Source organism: Propithecus coquereli, unplaced genomic scaffold (genome assembly GCF_000956105.1).
Source record: "Propithecus coquereli isolate 6110/MARCELLA unplaced genomic scaffold, Pcoq_1.0 Scaffold440, whole genome shotgun sequence".
In the NCBI taxonomy this organism is placed as follows: domain Eukaryota; kingdom Metazoa; phylum Chordata; class Mammalia; order Primates; family Indriidae; genus Propithecus; species Propithecus coquereli.
The window spans coordinates 2,090,046-2,109,264 of record NW_012150175.1 but is presented as its reverse complement, the minus strand read 5'-3'; the positions used below and the strand labels follow the sequence as shown (position 1 = coordinate 2,109,264).

Genomic DNA, 19,219 nt, shown 5'->3' with positions numbered 1-19,219 from the left:
TTCTGTCTTTTGATGTAGGCATTTTAAGGCTATGAGTTTTCCCCTTAAGACTGCTTTTGCTGAATCCCACAGATTTTGATAACTTGTTTCCCCTTTGTCATTTACTTCAAGGAATCTTTTGATTTTCACCTTAATTTCCTCCTTGACCAAAGGATCATTCAGCAACAGGTTGTTTAATTTCCATGACTTTGTTTATATTTATTTGAGTGTTTCTCTGGGAATTTGATTTTGAGTTTTATTCCACTGTGGTCTGAGAAGAGATGTGATATGATTTCAGTTTTTTTGAATTTGTTTGAGACTTGTTTTGTGTTCTAAGATATAATCAGTCTTGGAAAACATCCCATATGCTGATGAGAAAAATATATATTCCGTAGTTTTTGGGTAGAATGTTCTCTACATGTCTGTTAGGTCTGTTTGTTCTAGAGTCCTGTTTATGTCCAGTGTTTCTTTATTCATTTTCTTCTTCGATGGTGTGTCCAGTTCTGTCAGTGGAGTGTTTATGTCCCCAGCAATTTAGGTGCTACTGTTTATTTCTTTGCTTTTATCTAGAAAAATTTGCTTTATGTAACTAGGAACTCCTGTGTTAGGTGCATATATACTTAGGATTGTTATGTACTTGTGTTGAATTTCTCCTTTTACCATTATATAATGACTAGTTTTTTCTTTCTTTACCATTGTTGATTTAAAGTCTATTTTATGTGATATGAGAATGACTACACCTGTTCTCTTTTGGTTTCCATTTGCATAGAATATTTTTTCCATACCTTTACCTTGAGACTGTGTGAGTCCTTTATGGTTTAAATGTGTTTCTTAGTGATGACAGATACTTTTGTTGTGTTTTTTCATTCATTCGGCCACTCTATATCTTTTAAGTGGGGACGTTCAGACTGTTTACATTGAGTATTAGTATTGATATGTGGGATACTGTTCTGTTGGATACAATCTGTTGGATGACACCTTATTGCTTTGTTTTCTGTCTTGTGCTATTGTTTTGTTAGAGCCATGAGTTATAACTTTTGGGTGTTTTTACACTAGTGGGCACCTGTTGTGCTATTGCTTGTATAATATACTTTTGAGCATCTCCTGTAGGGCAGGCCTAGTATTAACAAATTCCCTTAGTGTTTGCTTGTCTGGGAAAGACTTTATTTCTCCTTCATTTATGAAACTTATTGATAGTTTTGCAGGATACAAAATTGTTGGCTGGTAGTTACTTTGTTTAAGGAGACTAAAGATGGGACTTCATTCCTTTCTGACTTGTAAGGTTTCTGTTGAGAAATCTGCTGTTAGTCTGATGGGTTTTCCTTTGTAAGTTACTTGCTCTATTCACCTCACAACTCACAGGACTTCCTCCTTTGCACTGATTTTGGCTAGTCTGATGACTATAAGCCTTGGTAATGTCTTTTTTGCAATGAATCTCCCAGGTGTTCATTGGGCTTCTTGTATCTCGATGTCTAAATCTCTAGCAAGACCAGGGAAGTTTTATTCTATTATTCACTCAAATAGGTTTTCCAGGCCTTTTGCTTTTTCTTCTTCATCCTCAGGGATGCCTATGATTTGTATATTTGTCCATTTTATATAATCCCATATTTCTTGTAGACTTTGTTTATTCCTCTTGATCCTTTGTTCTTTATTTTTGACTGACTGAGTTAATTCGAGAACTTTGTCTTCAAGCTCTGAAATTATTTCTTCTGCTTGGTCTAGTCTATTCTTAAAACTTTTCATTGTGTTTTGTGTTTCCCTAAATGAATTTTTCATTTCCAGAAGTTCTATTTGTTTTTTTTTTGATATATCTATCTCTTTAGTAAATTTTTCATTCATTTCCTGAATTATTTTCTTGGTTTCTTTGAGTTGGTTTTCCATTTTCTCATAGATCTCATCAAGCTTCCTTACAATCCATATTTGGAATTCTTTATCTGTCATTTCGGTATTTCAGAATTTTCATTTTGGTTGGGATCCATTGCTAGAGAGTTGGTGCATTCCTTTGGGGGTGTTCTTTCACTCTTATTTTTCATAGTTCCTGAGTTCTTGTGCTGATTCCTTCTCATATGGAGCAATTGTCACTTCTTGATTTTGGGTTTTCTTTTGTTTAGATGGGGCTTTCCCCACCCCCCTCACTCTTAAGACATACAACATATATCTGTAGCCTGTGTTGAGTAAGGACCTTTGGCTTTGCTTCTGGGTACTTTGATGGGGGTCTAGGTTCTGGATGGATACCTTTGTTATAGATAGCCATAGTGTGGTGATTTTCTCAGTTGCTAGTTATTTGTAGGACGTAGTGGTGGTATGCTATGTGTGTGGGTAGATTCGCTGTTTCTTGTTGATGAGGTAAGATGAGGTCTTTGAAATCCTTTCTTTTTCCCCAGCCCTATTGTCTTCTTAACAATATGAATTATATTGTGAATGATCAGTTTAATCTTTGAGACAGTAGGTTGTGCTTGTGGGTAAGAATCAGCCATACCCTATATGATTGAGTCAGTAAATCCTGTAATGGGCTGTACAAGTTGTTCTCCCTGCCAGTAGGTGGTGTTTGCAGGAAAGAGCCAGCTGCAGTGGTGTTTTTTGGGACCTTTGACTGGTTCTGGTCCATCAGGAGAAGCACTTGGATGCCCCAGGTGGCGGGTGGGGCCCTGGAGCTCCCAGGGGACTCTTTCTTGTACTCCACCACAGCAGAAGCAGATGGAAGAGTGAAGCTGGGAAAGGCTGAGTCACATGAGCCTATGTAGAATACTTTACTCCTGATTGTGTCTCTCTCTCTCTAATGAAATGAAAAGAGAATGAATCAATTGTTCAAAGCAATCTGTAGTCAACAACATCCAAATAGAACATGATAGGAGTTGCTTTGAATTTTAATTTTGTTTAAAATAGAGAACTGTTGCCACAGTGCCCAAAGTGGGACTCTCGCTGACATGTTCAGGTATTTGTCTGTTTGTTTGTCCTGCCTAACCCATCAGCCATTCTGGATTCCCTTTGATCATTTATTTCTCTTTCTAGCTTTGATGGTCTGGTTTTCATTCTGTAGTCCACAGGATATTTTGTGGGCATGTTCCTTTTCAAATTTTTCTTCAAAACAATAGTACAAAAACAGTCACAAACCCATTATAAAGATTGTTGAGTTTTACAAATATCCCATCACGTCAGTTAATAACAATTTTACCACAATAGGACAGATATCAAACCAAGATTCATTATTAGAGATGTAGCCTAAACTGATTCTGGAGAAGGCATCCATTGGATTTTTCATTTAGTATAATTAGTCATTATTATAAATGCAAAATCCTGTGACTATGAACCATTTAGTAATATAAGGAAAGTCTTGTTATACAACTTCAGATTTATTAAAACATCAAAAATTTATTGAGCACATACTGTGTTCCAGACACTGTGCAAAATAAGTGATGCCTAAACTAAAATATCAGCCCTGACCTGATTAAAATATGACTGAAAGTTTAATGGAGAATTTTATTTTAAATATATATAGTCAAAAACAATCCTTAGGGCTTACAAACTTAATGGTTTATATGCAGAAGAATGTCTTATGATATAATTGGTTTTAGACACAAATTTACGCTGGAAAGGCAATGTAGAAAAATATAAACTTGAACCAAGAAACCAAATCTATGTTCCTGCTTTGCTGCTATTCATTCATTAATTCATCAAATATTCATCAAATTATTCATTATTCATCAAATATTTACTGAGAGCCCACACTGCGGGAGAAATCGTGTTGGGTACTGGGGAGCATGGCAGCAAATGAGAGAGACCAGCGTCCTGTTCTCTGTCTGTGTGAACATTAGCAGGTGGCTTAACCTCTCCATGGCTTTAACCTTGGGTTAGACTAGATGCCTGAAGTTTCTTTGAAACCTGAAATGCTGAGGTTTGTGACAGGCTAGGTAGAAGCTGCCAAATGGCCTTGGGACTTGAGGACGTACCTTCCTCTCAGAAGGTTAGCTTTTGTTTTGATTTCAAAATAATTTTGTATACACAGTTTTAAAATAATTTGGTCAGCCTCTCATTTGCGTTTGGGTCATCTTGCCAAAGTGTGGGCGTGGCAATTCATGCTCATGAGACTCAAAGGTAGGAAGTCAAAAGAGGGAAATGGTGGATGACTTTCATAAAATCATGGCTCCACAGCCCAGTGAACAGTTTCCTTTGTGTTCTCACCTGGCCTTCCAACCAATAACTAGGCTTCTCCTGCAGCAGTCCCCATTGCTTGGGTGACCCGTTGCTCTTTTGCTCTAATGAGCCTCAAAACGGGATTGCTCATCATGGGACCAGAAGTGATCAGCTTTGTGGGGTGGGAAGAACTGTTCTTACCTCTCACAGTTTTTCCATTGAGTGTCAAGGTAACAAGTTTCTTGTTATCTGGCTTCATAATTGCAATAAGTAAATAGCTTTTTTGCTTGCAGCCAAAATGACTTTTTCAAGGGAGAGAAGGGGATTTCTGCAACAGCGAGAGAGAGAGAGAGAGAGAGAGGAGAGACAGAGAGAGAGAGAGAGAGAGAGAGAGAGAGAGAGAGAGAGAGAGAGAGAGAGAGAGAGAGAGAGAGAGAGAGAGGAGGGAGAAAGAGAGGGAGAGAGACATGAGGAGGGAATGAAGCAGGGAGGGAGGCAGAGAGGGAGGAGAGAGATTTGAACATACATTGCTTCAAGAATATAAAAAGTTACAACATGGGCAATCCTTCGAGTAACTTTGGGGAAATGAGCTGCCAGACTCCTCGGCCAATCTTGTCATTTCTAGTCAATGAAACAGACAGGGTTTGAAGTTCCTTCCGAAACGGGGCCGGCTAATTTAGCCCCTCCCACGAGCGCAAGGTTCTGTTATATCTCTGTTCCTTGAGTACCTCTCTCACTGAGACGGACCACAGCAAGCAGAGGCTGGGGGGAAAAAAACCAAAAAATCAAAACAAACAAACAAAAAAAAAACCAAGGAAAGAGGAGGAAAACAAAGCCTGCTACTTATGGAAGATATAAAGGGTAAGACCAAAATTGATTTGATCCAAATCCTTAAGGGAAAAAAAAAAAAAAAAGAGGAGGGAAAAAAAAAAAGCCCAGACCAAAAGCAAGTACTTGAAAGAGCAGGAGGCAAAAAGCCCTGAATGAACTTTCCCACCCTCTTCCTTCTGAGAGGAGGCAGAGAAAGAACTTTGGGAAACTTTTTAGGAAGCGGAGCCCAGGGTTGTATGTAGTTAAGGGTGGCTCTGGAGCAAGCTGGAAGGGCTCATGAATATTCATTAACAATTTGTATTCAGATCTGGGTTTTTAGATGCAAATAACTTTTTTCAGTCCCCTTGCAGTTTAAGAGGCAGCTGCCTCATCTACAGTCGGGAGTCATCTCGCCTCGGATCTGTACCTCAGTGTGTTTGCTGGAAGATGCTGGGCTCTGTGTGTAGATTTGTTTTGTTCTTGAATTTCCTGCTTGCTTTCCTGTTGTGAAATTAGCAAAGGCTTCTCTGCTGTGAGTTGACAGAGAAGTTAATGTGGCAAGAGGCTGTCACCACAGGACACCAGAGTATGTCTTTCAAAAAGCTAAAAGTTTCTTAAGATGTGGGGGGAGTTCATATGGGGGGGGTGGAGGGGGACCAGGGACGGCGGAAAGAGGAAAAAGAATAGTTCTGTCTTAAAATAGCAGGTCATATCTGACTGACTACATTTAGATTTTTGTCTAAAACCTACAAGAGCAGCCTAGTTTGCACAGATGGTGTGCAGTCTCTGTCTTTTACCTCTTTTGGGCATTTTCTGCCAGGACGGAGAGCCAGCTGCTTGCCAGCCTGTGGAAACCAGGAAGAATCTCTGCAGCAGTGAGGGAGTGTAGAGTTGCAAACCTTCTTCATCATCTCTAACTTCTAATATTTGCATAGAATGGGTAGGAATAGGATGTAGTAGCCAACACATTTCTTAATGATTATAATAATGATAGCTGTTAATGTTGTAGTCTCTATTCTGTCCTGGGAGCTGTACTAAACATATTACACGTGGTATTTATTTGTTGCATTAACCTTATGGGATAAGTGCTATCGTTATCATCTCCATTTTCCAGATGACGGATTAAGTTGAGGTACTGAGAGTGTAACTTGCCTTGGGATCACGTAGTAAGTGGTGAACTTGGATGTGGGCAGTCTGAGCCTGAAGGCTTTTCCACTCCCCCGTTGCTCTGCTTTCTCTGGTGCCCTGACATTGTAGATTCCAGCTTTGCAAATATTTGAAACTCTTGGGGAAATGAAACTGATGAAATCTCAAGTCTGTGAAGGAATTTGTACTTTGCAATCAAGTTCACGTACAGTTTTCTCATTTAGTGCTCATGGCCATTCTCTGTGGTAGAGAAGCAGGTATTGTTATTATGGCCTTTTACAAAAGGGAGAAGCTGAGGCTGGGGTTAGGTGACACAAATCACACAGCTAGTTGTTGAAAGTCTGGAGGAGACCTGCAAAGCAAGCCCAGTCATCTCTGAACTTCTGTTCCTACCCCCAACTGGGCGTCACTGAGTTGCTTTCAGTTCCCCAAGGGAACTGCTCCTTTCCTTCCTGTCAGACTGCTGCGGGACCCTTTCCTCTGCCCTTTCCTTCCCCTTTAGTCTGGAGCCAGCCTGCCTTGGTTTGAATCCTAGCTCCACCATTTACTCTGTGCCTCAGTTTCCTCATCTGTAAAATGAAATACATAATAATAACATGTGTCTCATAGGGGTATTGTAAGGACTGAATGAGGGATCCATGTAAGGTTCTTAGAACAGGACCCAGTGTGTAGAACATGCTGAATAAATCACTCCTTGTAGCCTGATCTTGGGTGTTACTCCCCCCTTTAAGCCTTCTCTGACCATTCAGACCTAGATCAGGCCCCATTTTGGATGTTTCTACAATACCTCACCATTTATGCCTAAGGTGGCACTCATAATACTTGTCCACATTCCTGCCCTCCATACCAGCTTACCCCCCTCCCCAGTTGGAATTTCTTTAATCACCTTTGGTACTGCAGTGTCTAGTGCAATTTTTTCTTCAGTCTCCAGACTCATGGCAACTTTATTGTTAGTGTGGGCAGGGTGGTGGGAGAGGGGCCTCAGTCCTGATAGAGGCACAGGAGGCAGCTACAAATGGTGCCCATGTAGCAGTCCCAGAAGGTCTGGCGCCAGTAAGCCATCCAGGGAGTGGACAGATGTTAAATACTGAGTCAGGAAAAGCCACACGTCATTTAGTGGCCAGTGGTCAGGGTGGCAGAGTTCCATAAACTTCTCCACAAGGTCCACAAACAGGTCTCTGATGTCCTTATTGTGTGTCAGGTTGACAGCCATATTCACTAGCCCCTGGGACAGGTTTTTGAAGTTGGTGTCTATCTCAGAGAATATGCCAAGCTTTCACCAGAGGGTAGTGAACACCAGGCTCTTGTGCAGGTCCATGAGGTCCTTGTCAGCCACTAGTACCTTGAGCTTCTTAATGGGCAGTAAATAAATATTTAGTAACCTTAGTATTGTTATTTTAGCTGATGATCATTTAAGAGTCAGGAGGCTGGTTTAAAAGGGGACTTTTGATTTTTGCCGTAGGCAAATACAGTTCTTTTACACAATCTGTAAAGACATCCCCGTAAATAGATACACTGAAAAACAAAATGCATCCCTTCCAGGTGGATACTTTTCATAGGTGATGCAATACCAGGGCACCTGGTTCGGCTCCTACTCCCTGTTCAGCCAGGGGCCAAACTGGGTATTTCAGATGCCTCATAGAACAATTTTGCTATCTCTGAACAGAACATCTGGCTCCATAAATAGTGTCTCCCCAGCCCCACTTTATAGCAACCTTGCTGTCTGAAACAATGTACTCTGGTAATGAAAGAAAAACAAACACTACAGAAGTTGGCCCTGGGTAAAATCATAAAGTACATTAAGGTTTTTTTTTCTAGCACCCTCCCTTTCCTCTTCCTGGCATACCTTCAAACCAATTTGACAAATATTATTGTGCGTCTACCATTTGTGTGTCCCTATGCCAGATGCTTGGGATATAAACAGTTTGCTGATGGTCTAGTTGGGAGGACAGACATATTCACGACCCACTCTAATTGAAACCAGACTCTGTGAAGTGCTAATCACAACAGCTAACATTGATTATTTGTTATGTGCCAGACACCACAATGTTTTATATGCATTGTTTCATAATCTTCGCAAAAACTCCATGATACTGATTTCTGCATCTTACGGCTGTGGAAGGAGGTCACTTAGCCAAGGGCACATAGCTAGTAATAGGCAGAGGGGGAATTTTGACCCATGTAGTTAGGCTGCAAAGCCTGGGATCCTAGTGGATGAGTTCTACCTCTCTAAGAGTTGTAATAAAAGTCTACAGAAAGTGCAATGGCACTGTGGCATGTGCCTAGTAGTCCCATCTACTAAGGAGGCTGAATCAGGAGGATTGCTTGAGTCCACAAGTTTGAGGCTGTAGTTCACTATGATTGTGCCTGTGACTAGCCACTGCACTACAGCCTGGGCTACATAGTGAGACCCCTCTCAAAAAAAATAATGAAAATGCCATTAGAAACAAAACAGGGAGTGATGCCTTCTGCGAAAACTTCTCAAAGGGTGGGGATGGGATACTTCATTTGGAACTAGAAAGATGTATAGAGTCTGGTGTCCATGACAGGCCCCTTCGCTGCCAAGCAATGCCTAAAGATCTTTTCTCCTTTTACCAAAACTACAGCCTAGATTTAAGAATAAAAAGTTCCTTCTCCTTTTCCAAGTTCTGAACAGGCAATCTATTTTCCTGTCCATCTTGGAGATTTGAAGGCAGAAGTCCAGAGTTTATCCTTGACTATGAGTCATGTAACCAAATAAACCTTTACAAAGTAATCAGCATGTTAAATGATTTCTTTAATCATGATTGTCCTGCATGGTGATAATGTACATCTGGTAGATGGCTTTTACACGTGATTGTGATTGGCATGCTTTTACTTGACCAAACCTCATTTTAAGAGTGTTTTCTCCCTTATGTTGTGTTTTTGGTTGCTTCTCTGCTGTTCATAATCAGTAATGGTACTCAACAGCAGTAGCATTTATTCCCGCCTCTACTGTCCAGCGGTGCTGGGCTCAGCCTGTGCAGAGCGAAGGTGAAGCCTGGGGTAAATCGCATGGAGTCTGTTCTTTGAAACATTTTGGAGGGAAGCCAAAATCAAGGGCAGCCCCTGTAGTGAAGAATCATCAAACATCTTGATGGTTCGATGGAATCCTGGAAGAGCCAAGGCACTAATTTTTGTCTTGGTGATTGTGTGTGTGTGTGTGTTCTGAGGAAGTGCCTCTCAAACTTTAACATGCACATCCATCATTGGAAATCTTGTTAAAATGCAGATTTTGATCCAGTAGCTGTGGGGTGGGGTGTGAGTTTCTGCATTTCTAACAAGTTCCCAGGTAATGGTAATGCTGCCCCTCCATAGGCCACACTTTGACTAGCAATTTTAAAGGGTCACTCCATGCTTTGGTCTCAGGGCTTATTTTGGTACCAACTAACCAAGTCCTGCTCCCACACCTGCTACCAAGTTACCACTTTGAGTCATACTGATCAGCTTTCAGTGCAGGATGATGGGAAGCCTGATTCATTTATTCATTCAGCAAATACACAATCTAGAAGAGGAAATTGAGGCCCCCAATTTGCCAAATCCTAGAAACAAATCTGAATCATCAGCACACACAAACTCTTGTTAGGCAAAAAGGCCTTTTGTTGGATTTCCTAAATATTTCCACCTTTTCTACATGGCTCCAACTTTCCCTGAGCTTCCCTTATTCTCTGCCACCAACTTGAGAAGTACTGGGACAGAACAGGGAGCTGGGGATAGCAGAGACTCAGGGCTCTGAGATTGGGATCAGGGAATTGTTCCCTTTCTGCACAGGAGAGGTGGGAATCATCCTAGGTGCAAAGGAAGGAAAGTGGGTGCAGAGAGGACCGATGAAAATTCTTTAGGTCTGGAAACTTGGGATTGTGAGGAGAAAAGAAGTTGCTGGAGGAAAGAGTGTAGGGTAGAAGTTGTCTAACATGTATGCAACTTGCAGTTTTTGTGCTAGAGTATCAAAATGACTTTAGAGACCCAGGAACAATGGCAGTACTTGCTCTACATAAAGAGGTGTTTTCTTTTGATTCATAGGAAGAATGTGAATAATTCCTTTATGTGCATGATAATGTAAGTAATATAGCGCATCCCCATTAAAGAGAACATGATGATAAAGATTAGGGAAGGGAAGAAAAACAGTCGCTTGTGCTATTTGGTGTATTTCCTTGCAGTTTCTTTTTACTATGCCTGGGTTGTTTCTCTCATTGACATTTACTTGAGTAGAACCTTGAAAAATTATGAGATGGCACCATGATCATTAGGCTGTATATACAGTTTTAAAGCCTGGCTTTTACTGTAGCAGTGAAGCACAAGTATTTTCCATTTTATAGCAATAGTCTTTGTTAGCATGATTTTTATAGTTACATAGTTTATTTAACAATTCCCCTGTTATTGAACATTGAGGTTGTTTCCATTTCCAATAAATGTCTTTGTGCAGGAAGTTTTTTTCCATATGTAGGATTGCACTCTGAGGATAGGATCCCAGAAGTAGAATTACTGGATTAAAACTTGTTAATGTTTTTAAAAATCCTTGATTATTGTTGCCAAGTTGCTTTCCTAAAGAGTGGATGCTTCATGCTTCCACAGGCAGTTCCTGTTTTGCTGCATCTCTGATAGTTTTGATGTTTTTGTTTTTAAATAATCTTATCCACTTTTAGATTTTTTTTTGTTTGCATTTAATTCTAGTAAATTTGACATTTCTCACATGATGTGCTGCTTCTTTTGTATGCTATTTACATCTTTTGCAGGTTTATAACTTATTTGGACTTTATTTAAGTTAACTTATGTGAGTGCTTCATCACATAAGATATTCAAGTTTTTCTGCCATATTTGTAATAGTTTTTCTGAATCTACTCTTAATGTTTTTTTAATAAAGAGAATTATAGCTATGAATAGATTCAACACATTTTTATATATAGTGTTGTTTTTTAAGTAACTTGATGTTGCATTTTTATTGCCTCTTTAATCCAGGATAATAATTTTTTAAATTCCTAAATGATTTTTATTTCTGTTTAGATTATTATTTTTTCATTTTATTTCATCATGGTTAGAGTATATGGCTTTATAATTTTTGAGGTTTTCTGGTAACTAAGCATTTCGTGGATTTGTATAAATTTGTAAATACTTGTGAATAAGATATATTGTTTTTAAGATATAAAATTGGATATTTACTAATAAATCCAGGCTTTTCAATTGTACAGTAATCTATCCCTAACTATATTATTCTCCTATGTAAAATTATAGTGTATATACATTTACTTTTGTACACTTTATTGATACTCATGAGAATTTCAGTTCCCCCCCAAAAATGAGATGAATATTTTTTATTGTGGCTATGTAGTTGGGAATATAAAAGGAAGGTAAAGTAATGCAGAGAAGGAGTAATTCCACGAAGACTTGGCAAAGATGAAGGAAGATGAGGCAACATTTTCATATAGTATCTTAGGAGCTGAGCCTTGTGTGGCTGCATAACTGTAGGTAATATGGAATGGGTGTGGCAAAAATTACCAAGCCCCAAATAACAGCAGGCCCCAGGAGGCCAGAATCAAAAGGTGGGGTTGGCAGGATTTAGGAGGTGGGTATCCAGATCTTTGAGCTATTAAATCAGAATGGTATTGCTCAGACACATGCACAGAAAGACATCTGAAGAGACGTGTCATCAGCAAAATAATTTTTTAGGTATTGCTCTGCAAAGTCATGGAAGGGAAAGTTTCCAGTCAACAAGTGTGGGTAAATAGAATATTAATAGTTCAGTACTCATAGTTTCTAATTTAAGCTTATCAAATGTTGCTACTGTCTTTTGCTTAATGTCTTTGGTATGCTTAGAAATAATCATAAGATTTTTTTTCATAGATTCTTTTTTCTTTTTCTTCTTTTTTGGCTAAGATAGTAACCGTGGTAGGCTGCAAAGGTATTCTAGATCTTAATCGCTAGAATGTATGAATGTTACCTTATGTGGAAAAGGGTTTTTGTGGATGTGACTAAGTTAAGGATTTTGAGATAGAGAGATTACCCTGGATTATCCAGGTAGGCAATCACAGTGTCTTTATAAGGGGGAGGAAGAGGGAGGTTTAACACAGAAGAAGGCAGTGTGACCACTGAAGCAAGATGCTATGTCACTGGCTTAAAGTTGGGGGAAGTCAAGACATACAAGGAATGCAGCTCTATAAACAGAAAAAGGCAAGGAAATTGGTCTCCTCTGTAGCTTTGGAGGGAGTTTAGTCCATGGACACCTTGATTTCAGTCCAGTGAAACTGATTTCAGGCTTCAGATTCTCAGAACTATAAGAGAATAAACGTGTGTTGTCTTAAGCCACTAGGTTTGTGGTAATTTGTTACAGCAGCCATAGTAAACTGATACAATAAATATTTAATAAATGAAAGTGGTGGTGGCTTTAGTTCCTTAACATACAGGTTTATAGTGTGCATTGGGCCATACACTGGTCTAATCACCTTACGGATGTTAATTCAGTTCTCAAACGGTCCTGTGAGGTTGGTATTATACTATTTACTGTCCCTATCTTACAGATGAGAAACTGAGGAATAGGTAGTTAAGTAGCTTACTTAAAGTCTCACTTCATAAGACTGGTAAGTGTTGAAGTTGAGATTCAAATCCATAGTTGTTGATCTTATTATTATTGGGAGAGATATATTAAATGATTCACATACCATACAATTCAGTGGTTTTGGGTATATTCACAGAATTGTGCACCAGCACCACCACAATCAATTTTAGAACATTTTATTATCCTGAAAAGAAACCCTATACCCATTAACGATCACTCTCCATTTTCTCCCTACCTGCTCCCCACCTTTCTTCTGAATCCTGGCTAGGCAAACACCAGTCTACTTTCTGTCTCTACAGTTTTGCCTTTTCTGGACATTGATTTCATATTATATATTGTATTAAATGGATATACCACATTTTATTTATCATTCATCAGTTGATGAATATTTGGGTTGTTTCTGCTTTTTGGCATTATGAATAATGCTGCTATGAACATGCATGTACAAATTTTTGAGTGGACTTATGTTTTTAATTTCTCTTGGGTATATACATAGGAGTGGAATTGCTGGGTCACTCATATGTCTATGTTTAATCATTTGAGGAACTGCCAGACTTTTTTGTAAAGTAGCTGTACCCACCAGCAGTGTATGGTGATTCCAATTTCCCCATATCCTTGCCAACACTTGTTATTATCTATCTGTCTTTGATTATAGCCTTGCTAATGAGTATGAAGTGGTATCTCATTATGGTTTTGATTTGCATTTCCCTGATGGCTGATGGTTTTGAACATCTATTTATGTGCTTAGTGGGCATTTGTGTATCTTTTTCGGAGAAATATCTATTCAGATCCTTTGCTCATTTTTAAATTGGTTTGTCTTTTTATTATGAGTTGTAATGATTCTTTATGTATCTTTTATATATCTTTTTAAGATATATGATTTACAAACATTTTCTCCCATTCTGTAGGTTGTCTTTTCACTTTCTTGACGGTGTTGTTTGCAGCACAAAAGTTTTACATTTTGATGATGTCCAATCTATCTATATTTTCTTTGGTTGTTTTTGTTCTTGTTGTCATATTTAAGAAACCATAGTCTAATCCAAAGTCACGAAGATGTATGCCTATATTTTCTTCAAAGAGTTTTATAGTTTGTTTGAAGAGTTTTATAGTCCTTACATTTAGGTTTTTGATCCAATTTGAGTTAATTTTTGTATATGTTATGAGGTAGAGATTCAGCTTCATTTTTTTTGTATGTGAATATCCAGTTGTTCCAGCACCATTTGTTGAAAAGACTATTCTTTTATCCAGAGAATTGTCTTGGCACCCTTGTTGAAAATCAGTTTACTATAAATGTGAGGGTTTATTTCTGGACTTTCAGTTCTACTACTGATCCATATATCTATCCCTATGTCAGTTCCACACAGTCTTGATTATTATAGCTTTGTAGTAAGTTTTGAAATCAGGAGTGTGAGTCCTCCAATTTTATTTTTCTTTTATAATATTGTTTTGGCTATGATAGTTCCTTAAATTTCCAAATAAATTTTAAGATCAGCTTACCAATTTCCGAAAAGAAGCCAGCAGAGATTTTGATGGAGATTGCATCAAATATGTAAATCTGTTTGGGAGAATACTGCCATCTTAAAAATATTAAGCTTTCCAATCCACAAATGTGTGATATCTATTATATTTATTTGGTCTTATTTAATTTTCTTCAATTACATTTTGTAGTTTTCAGAGTATAAGTTCTAGATTTCTTTTATTAAATTCATTTCTAAGTATTTTGGGTTTTTTTTGAAAGAGATAAGCATATTTATTGGTGCAGTCCCTTTTTGATGCTATTATAAATGTAGTTGTTTTAAAATTTCATTTTTGGCTTGTTATCATAGTTTTAATTACCTCAATTGCCCCCAACAATATACTCCTTATAGATTCTTTAGCAGTGCTTCAATAACAATGACTTCATGCTCGTAATACAATTAAGGTACACTTAATACAATACAATTCACCTCTATTCATGTTTTATACAGTCTTTATAGTCCATAGTTTGATGAAATATTAGATAACCCCTTCATCCACTTTGTTTGTCTTAAATTCTATTCTCCCGCTGGTCTTGAACTCCTGAGCTCAAATGATCCACCCGCCTTGGCCTCCCAGAGTGCTAGGATTATAGGCGTGAGCCACCACGCCCTGCTGAGTCTCTGTTTTAATAGAGGAATTTAAAGAGTTCACATTTATTTTATCTGCCATTCTTGTTTTATTCTCCCTGGTATTTAATGTTTTCTCCTATTATGCTTTTTGTTATACAGACTCTGGGCTTTTGTTATTTGTTTTCACATATGTTTCTACAGAGCTGTGCATAACAGACATCTTATTTTTAATTCTACCTGAGGAAATCTTAAGTTAAAAGAAAAGCAGTCCTTAGCTTAAATTTATCTTAATTTCAAAGTGAAAATGAGTAACTTCTGAACCCTGTTATGAAAGAAGGATTAAGAGCTTTTGCTTCCTTGTGTCCTCCTTTCTTATTTTAAATATTTAGTATGATAATGTTATAAACTCCAATATCGAAAATTCTATTAGTCATTTATTTCACAGAGGCTTTCCATTTTATTTAGATACTAATAATCAAGCTCATCCCTCCATGCCTTTCATAATGATCTAATAATCATAGGAAAATAATTTTTTAGTAAAGGCATAAGTGTGGTAAAATAGCGACAACTTATCTTAAATATAGCAATCTTTCCTGCTCAAGTCATTGGAGATATTCCTCCACTGTCTTGAGAAGTTTGATGCTGTAAAGAAGTTGTTGTAGTTTGAATGTGTCCCCCCAAAAGTATGTTTTCAAAACTTAATCCCAATACAACAGTGCTGGGAGGTGGGGCTTGATGGGAGGTGTTTAAGTAATGAGGGCTCCACCGTCGTGAATGGATTAATGTAAATTTTAAAGGGCTTGAGGCTGCAAGTTTGATCTCTAGCTTTCATGCTCTCCTGCCCTTTGCCTTCTGCAATGGGATGATGTAGCAAGAAGGGCCTCAACAGCTGCTGGTCCCTTGATATTGAACTTCCCAGTCTCTACAACTATAAACCAAGTAAACTTCTATTGTTTATAAATTACTTAGTCTATTATAGCAGCATAAAATGGACTAACAAGTTGAGAACAGCTGTTTTTCAGCCTGAATGGTTTTTTTTTTGAGACAGAGTCTCACTGTGTTGCCCGGGCTAGAGTGCCATGGCGTCAGCCTAGCTCACAGCAACCTCAAACTCCTGGGCTCAAGCTATCCTCCTGCCTCAGCCTCCCGAGTGGCTGGGACTACAGGCATGCGCCACCATGCCTGGCTAATTTTTTTCTATGTATTTTTAGTTGTCCAATTAATTTCTTTCTAATTTTAGTAGAGATGGGGTCTCGCTCTTGCTCAGGCTGAGCCTGAATGGTTTTTGTTCCCTATTCCTGAAATTTATAATTTTGACCGCTGGATATAGACTTCCTTTAGATTTTGCCTGGCAAGTGGTAAAACCTTCTTGATTTGCAAATTCAGGACTTCTTTTGGAGCAAGAAAGATTTCTTCTGTCATGACTTTGATTGATGCTCCTGCTTTGTTTTTTTCTTCTTCAGGGACCTATTATTTGGATCTTTTATCTCTAAACTTCGTATTTCTTTTTTTCCTTTCTCCTTCCTTCCTTCCTTCCTTTTTTCTTCCCTTCCTTTCCTTCATTTATTTTTCACTGCACTCTGAGAATATTTTCCTAAGATTTTCTTCTACGTCACTGATTGAATTTTCCTTAATTATCTCCAGTATAAACTTTCATTCGGCTACAGTGTTTTTGGCTTCCCTGAAATCTTTTATCTTAGTCTGTTCTCATAGCAACGTCCTTTTGTATATAGTTAAAAAGACAAACAAAGAAAGACTTCCCTCTCTTTCCTGAATCATATCTATTTTGGAGGCAAGCTTTTTCTTCATTCTTCTTTATACTTTCATGCAAAATTTATTTAATCTAAGGCCTTATCCTTGAAAGAAAGAGGTTCCTTTTGTATGTTTGTACAAATGAATGCATATGCTTTTCACTTTATTCTAAAAAGGATTTAAGGAAGCATTAGGGTAGAGTCATCCCAGTCTAATGTTAGAAATGACTGGAATATTTACTCTGTCCATGGCTTCCTCAGATTCTGTTTGGATCTTGGAAGAATGCCATCACCTAACACTAGATCCCTATCTAAGTGTGGGAAGACATCTAAATCCTCTAGGCAGAAAGGCTGACTCAGGTACAGGAAAGAAGGCAAAAGTCCTCTTGTCATATACAGTAGTCATGTTTCAGAGGATAAAGAGACTAGGGCTGTCAGAATTCTGTCTATATCATTGTCCAGAGGCATAAAGGCATTCATGAAGGACCCATTTTCTTTCTTTGGCCCTTTCTCCATGGAGAGGAAACGTCTGTTGAATTGGGGAGTAAATTCCTATTCTACTGCTCAGCACTTTTCCAGAGCCTTGGTTAGATAACAGTTCTAAGACCTCTTTATACTCATGGTAAAACACATGGCTGCCAGTGTGGCTATTTCTGGGAAGAACATTCCAGGCAGCAATATAAAGTCCTGAAGAGAAATTAGGTGTTTAAGGAACTACAAGGAATCCAGTGTGGTTGGAGTGGAAAGAGCAAGGAGGTGAGAGCTGAGCGGGAGGTTTGGCCTAAAGAGAATACCTAGGGTCTTCAGGTCACTGTAGAGCCTTTGGCTTTTAATTATAGAGCAATGGGAAACCACTGTGGGTCTTGAGCAGTGGAGTGACCTTATTTAATTTATGTTTTAATAGGGTCACTCTGGCTGCATTGTAGAGAATAGACCTAAAGGGTCTATAGACCTAAAGGAGAGAGGCCAGTTGTGAAACTACTGCAATAATACAGGTGAGAAATGGTGTCCATTTCTAGGTAGCAGTAGAAATGGTGAGAAGTGATTGGATTTTGGATCTATTTTGAAGACAGAGCCAATAGAATTTCTTAATTGGATTGGATGGAAAACAAAGAGAGAAGGAAACTTGACTCTAAGGTTTTTGGCCTTCCAAGGAACTAGAAGAATAGAGATGTCTTGGGTTGAAATGAGAAGACTATAGAAGGAAGAGGTTTATGTGGGAAGATCAGGATCTCAGTTTTGGCTGTGTTAAGTTTGAAATGCCTATTTGACATGGGGATTTCTTTCTTTCTTTTTTAAATCATCATTGGAAACATATTAAACACAGATCTGGAGTAACACTGAGCCCAGTCTTACCTATTTTTCTGGGCTTTATTTAGCCTCTGTTTTTTCTTTGCTTTAAGGTAAGATGTTATTTTTAAGAGAAATATAAAGACATCTGTCTTCTCTCTTTCTTCTCTGTTATCTTTCTATGACTGAAATAGCCTGCCTCAAAGTTAATTGGCCAAGATCTTTTCACTTAAATAAAGGGACATGTCTCACCAATCATTTTTTTCCATTGAACTGGTTTAGTTTCTCATTTGTTTTATAATTGAGGGCTAGAAGTTAGGTCACAGCATGGGGATTTTGAATAGAGAAGATGGATATACAAATTTGGAGTTTAAGGGAGAAGATTGGGCTAGAGATATAAATTTGAGTCATCAGGTGGGGTTTAAACTCAGTGACACTGGACTTAAATGTAACAGGACTGGATGAGTGAGTGTAGATATAAAAGAAAAAATGTTCCAAGGACTGAGTCTTGGGATGCTCCAGCTTTAAAGGTTAGGGACAAGAGGAGAAACCATCCAAGAAGACTGAGCAAGTGTATTTGTGGGGGTTGGGGGAGAGGAATAAAGTAGGAGAGTATGGTGTCCTGGGAGCCAAGTAGAGAAAAGTGTTTCAAGAAGAGGAAGTGGTCATCTGGGTCTAATGCTGCTCATGGGTGAAATAAAGTGAAACTGAGAACTCCAGCATTTATCACAGTGAAGGTTGTTGGTAACCTTGATAAGACATTTTTGGTGGAGTGTTGGGTATAAAAATTTCCCTGAATTTTGCCCCACTACTCTCTCCTCCCCTTGTTTCCAGCCCTTCCTCTCTCCCTGAACTAAGGAGGAATCAGTGACATCCAAAGAACATGGTTGCAATGGAGGGAGATATGGTTCCTTAAAGGAAATTTAGAGCCCTTGTACCAGAAAAAGGGGAAATGGACTCTTGGCAGACAATAACAACAAATGTTCACTTCAGCTACAAATAGCCTGTTTCTCTGCTCTGTATTCTATTTATACCTCTACTATCAGCTACCTGTAAAGTCTTTTAGGAATGGAAACATTTACAGGAAGACGTGTAACTCCCTGGTGTTGACAGACTATCCAGATTGCAAACATTTTCCATGAAAGAAAAACCAGAGGCTCTTCAGGGCCAGGAAGTGTGGTCTTTTTCAATTGTGTCTTTCTGAAAAAGTTTGTTCCAGGATTCAGATTGCAAAGACAGCCCAAACCTCAGGCCCCTGCCTATGATCGCTCTTCCCAGAACTGTATTATGGCTTCAGAGGGCATATCTGTTTGCAAAACCCAATGGTTTGCAGGACTCTGCACTTTAAGGGAGGATTAGGGCGGGGAGGGGGAGAGTAGAAAAATCACATTTCAGATGTGGTCTAGGTATCTATGCACTTGGCATTTTAAAGAGTCCTAATGCATTTTAGT

General features: G+C 38.6%; 1 protein-coding gene across 1 annotated transcript in view; it reads left to right on the top strand.

Moving 5' to 3' along the window:
* The first annotated feature begins 4,907 nt into the window (after positions 1-4,907).
* ENTPD1 (ectonucleoside triphosphate diphosphohydrolase 1) overlaps positions 4,908-19,219 on the top strand; it is a 122,535-nt gene continuing 108,223 nt past the window's right edge. Inside the window, exon 1 of the mRNA XM_012654462.1 lies at positions 4,908-4,974. Coding sequence (XP_012509916.1) covers positions 4,959-4,974 — 16 coding nt within the window. The 5' untranslated portion in view covers positions 4,908-4,958. The remainder of the gene's footprint in view (positions 4,975-19,219) is intronic.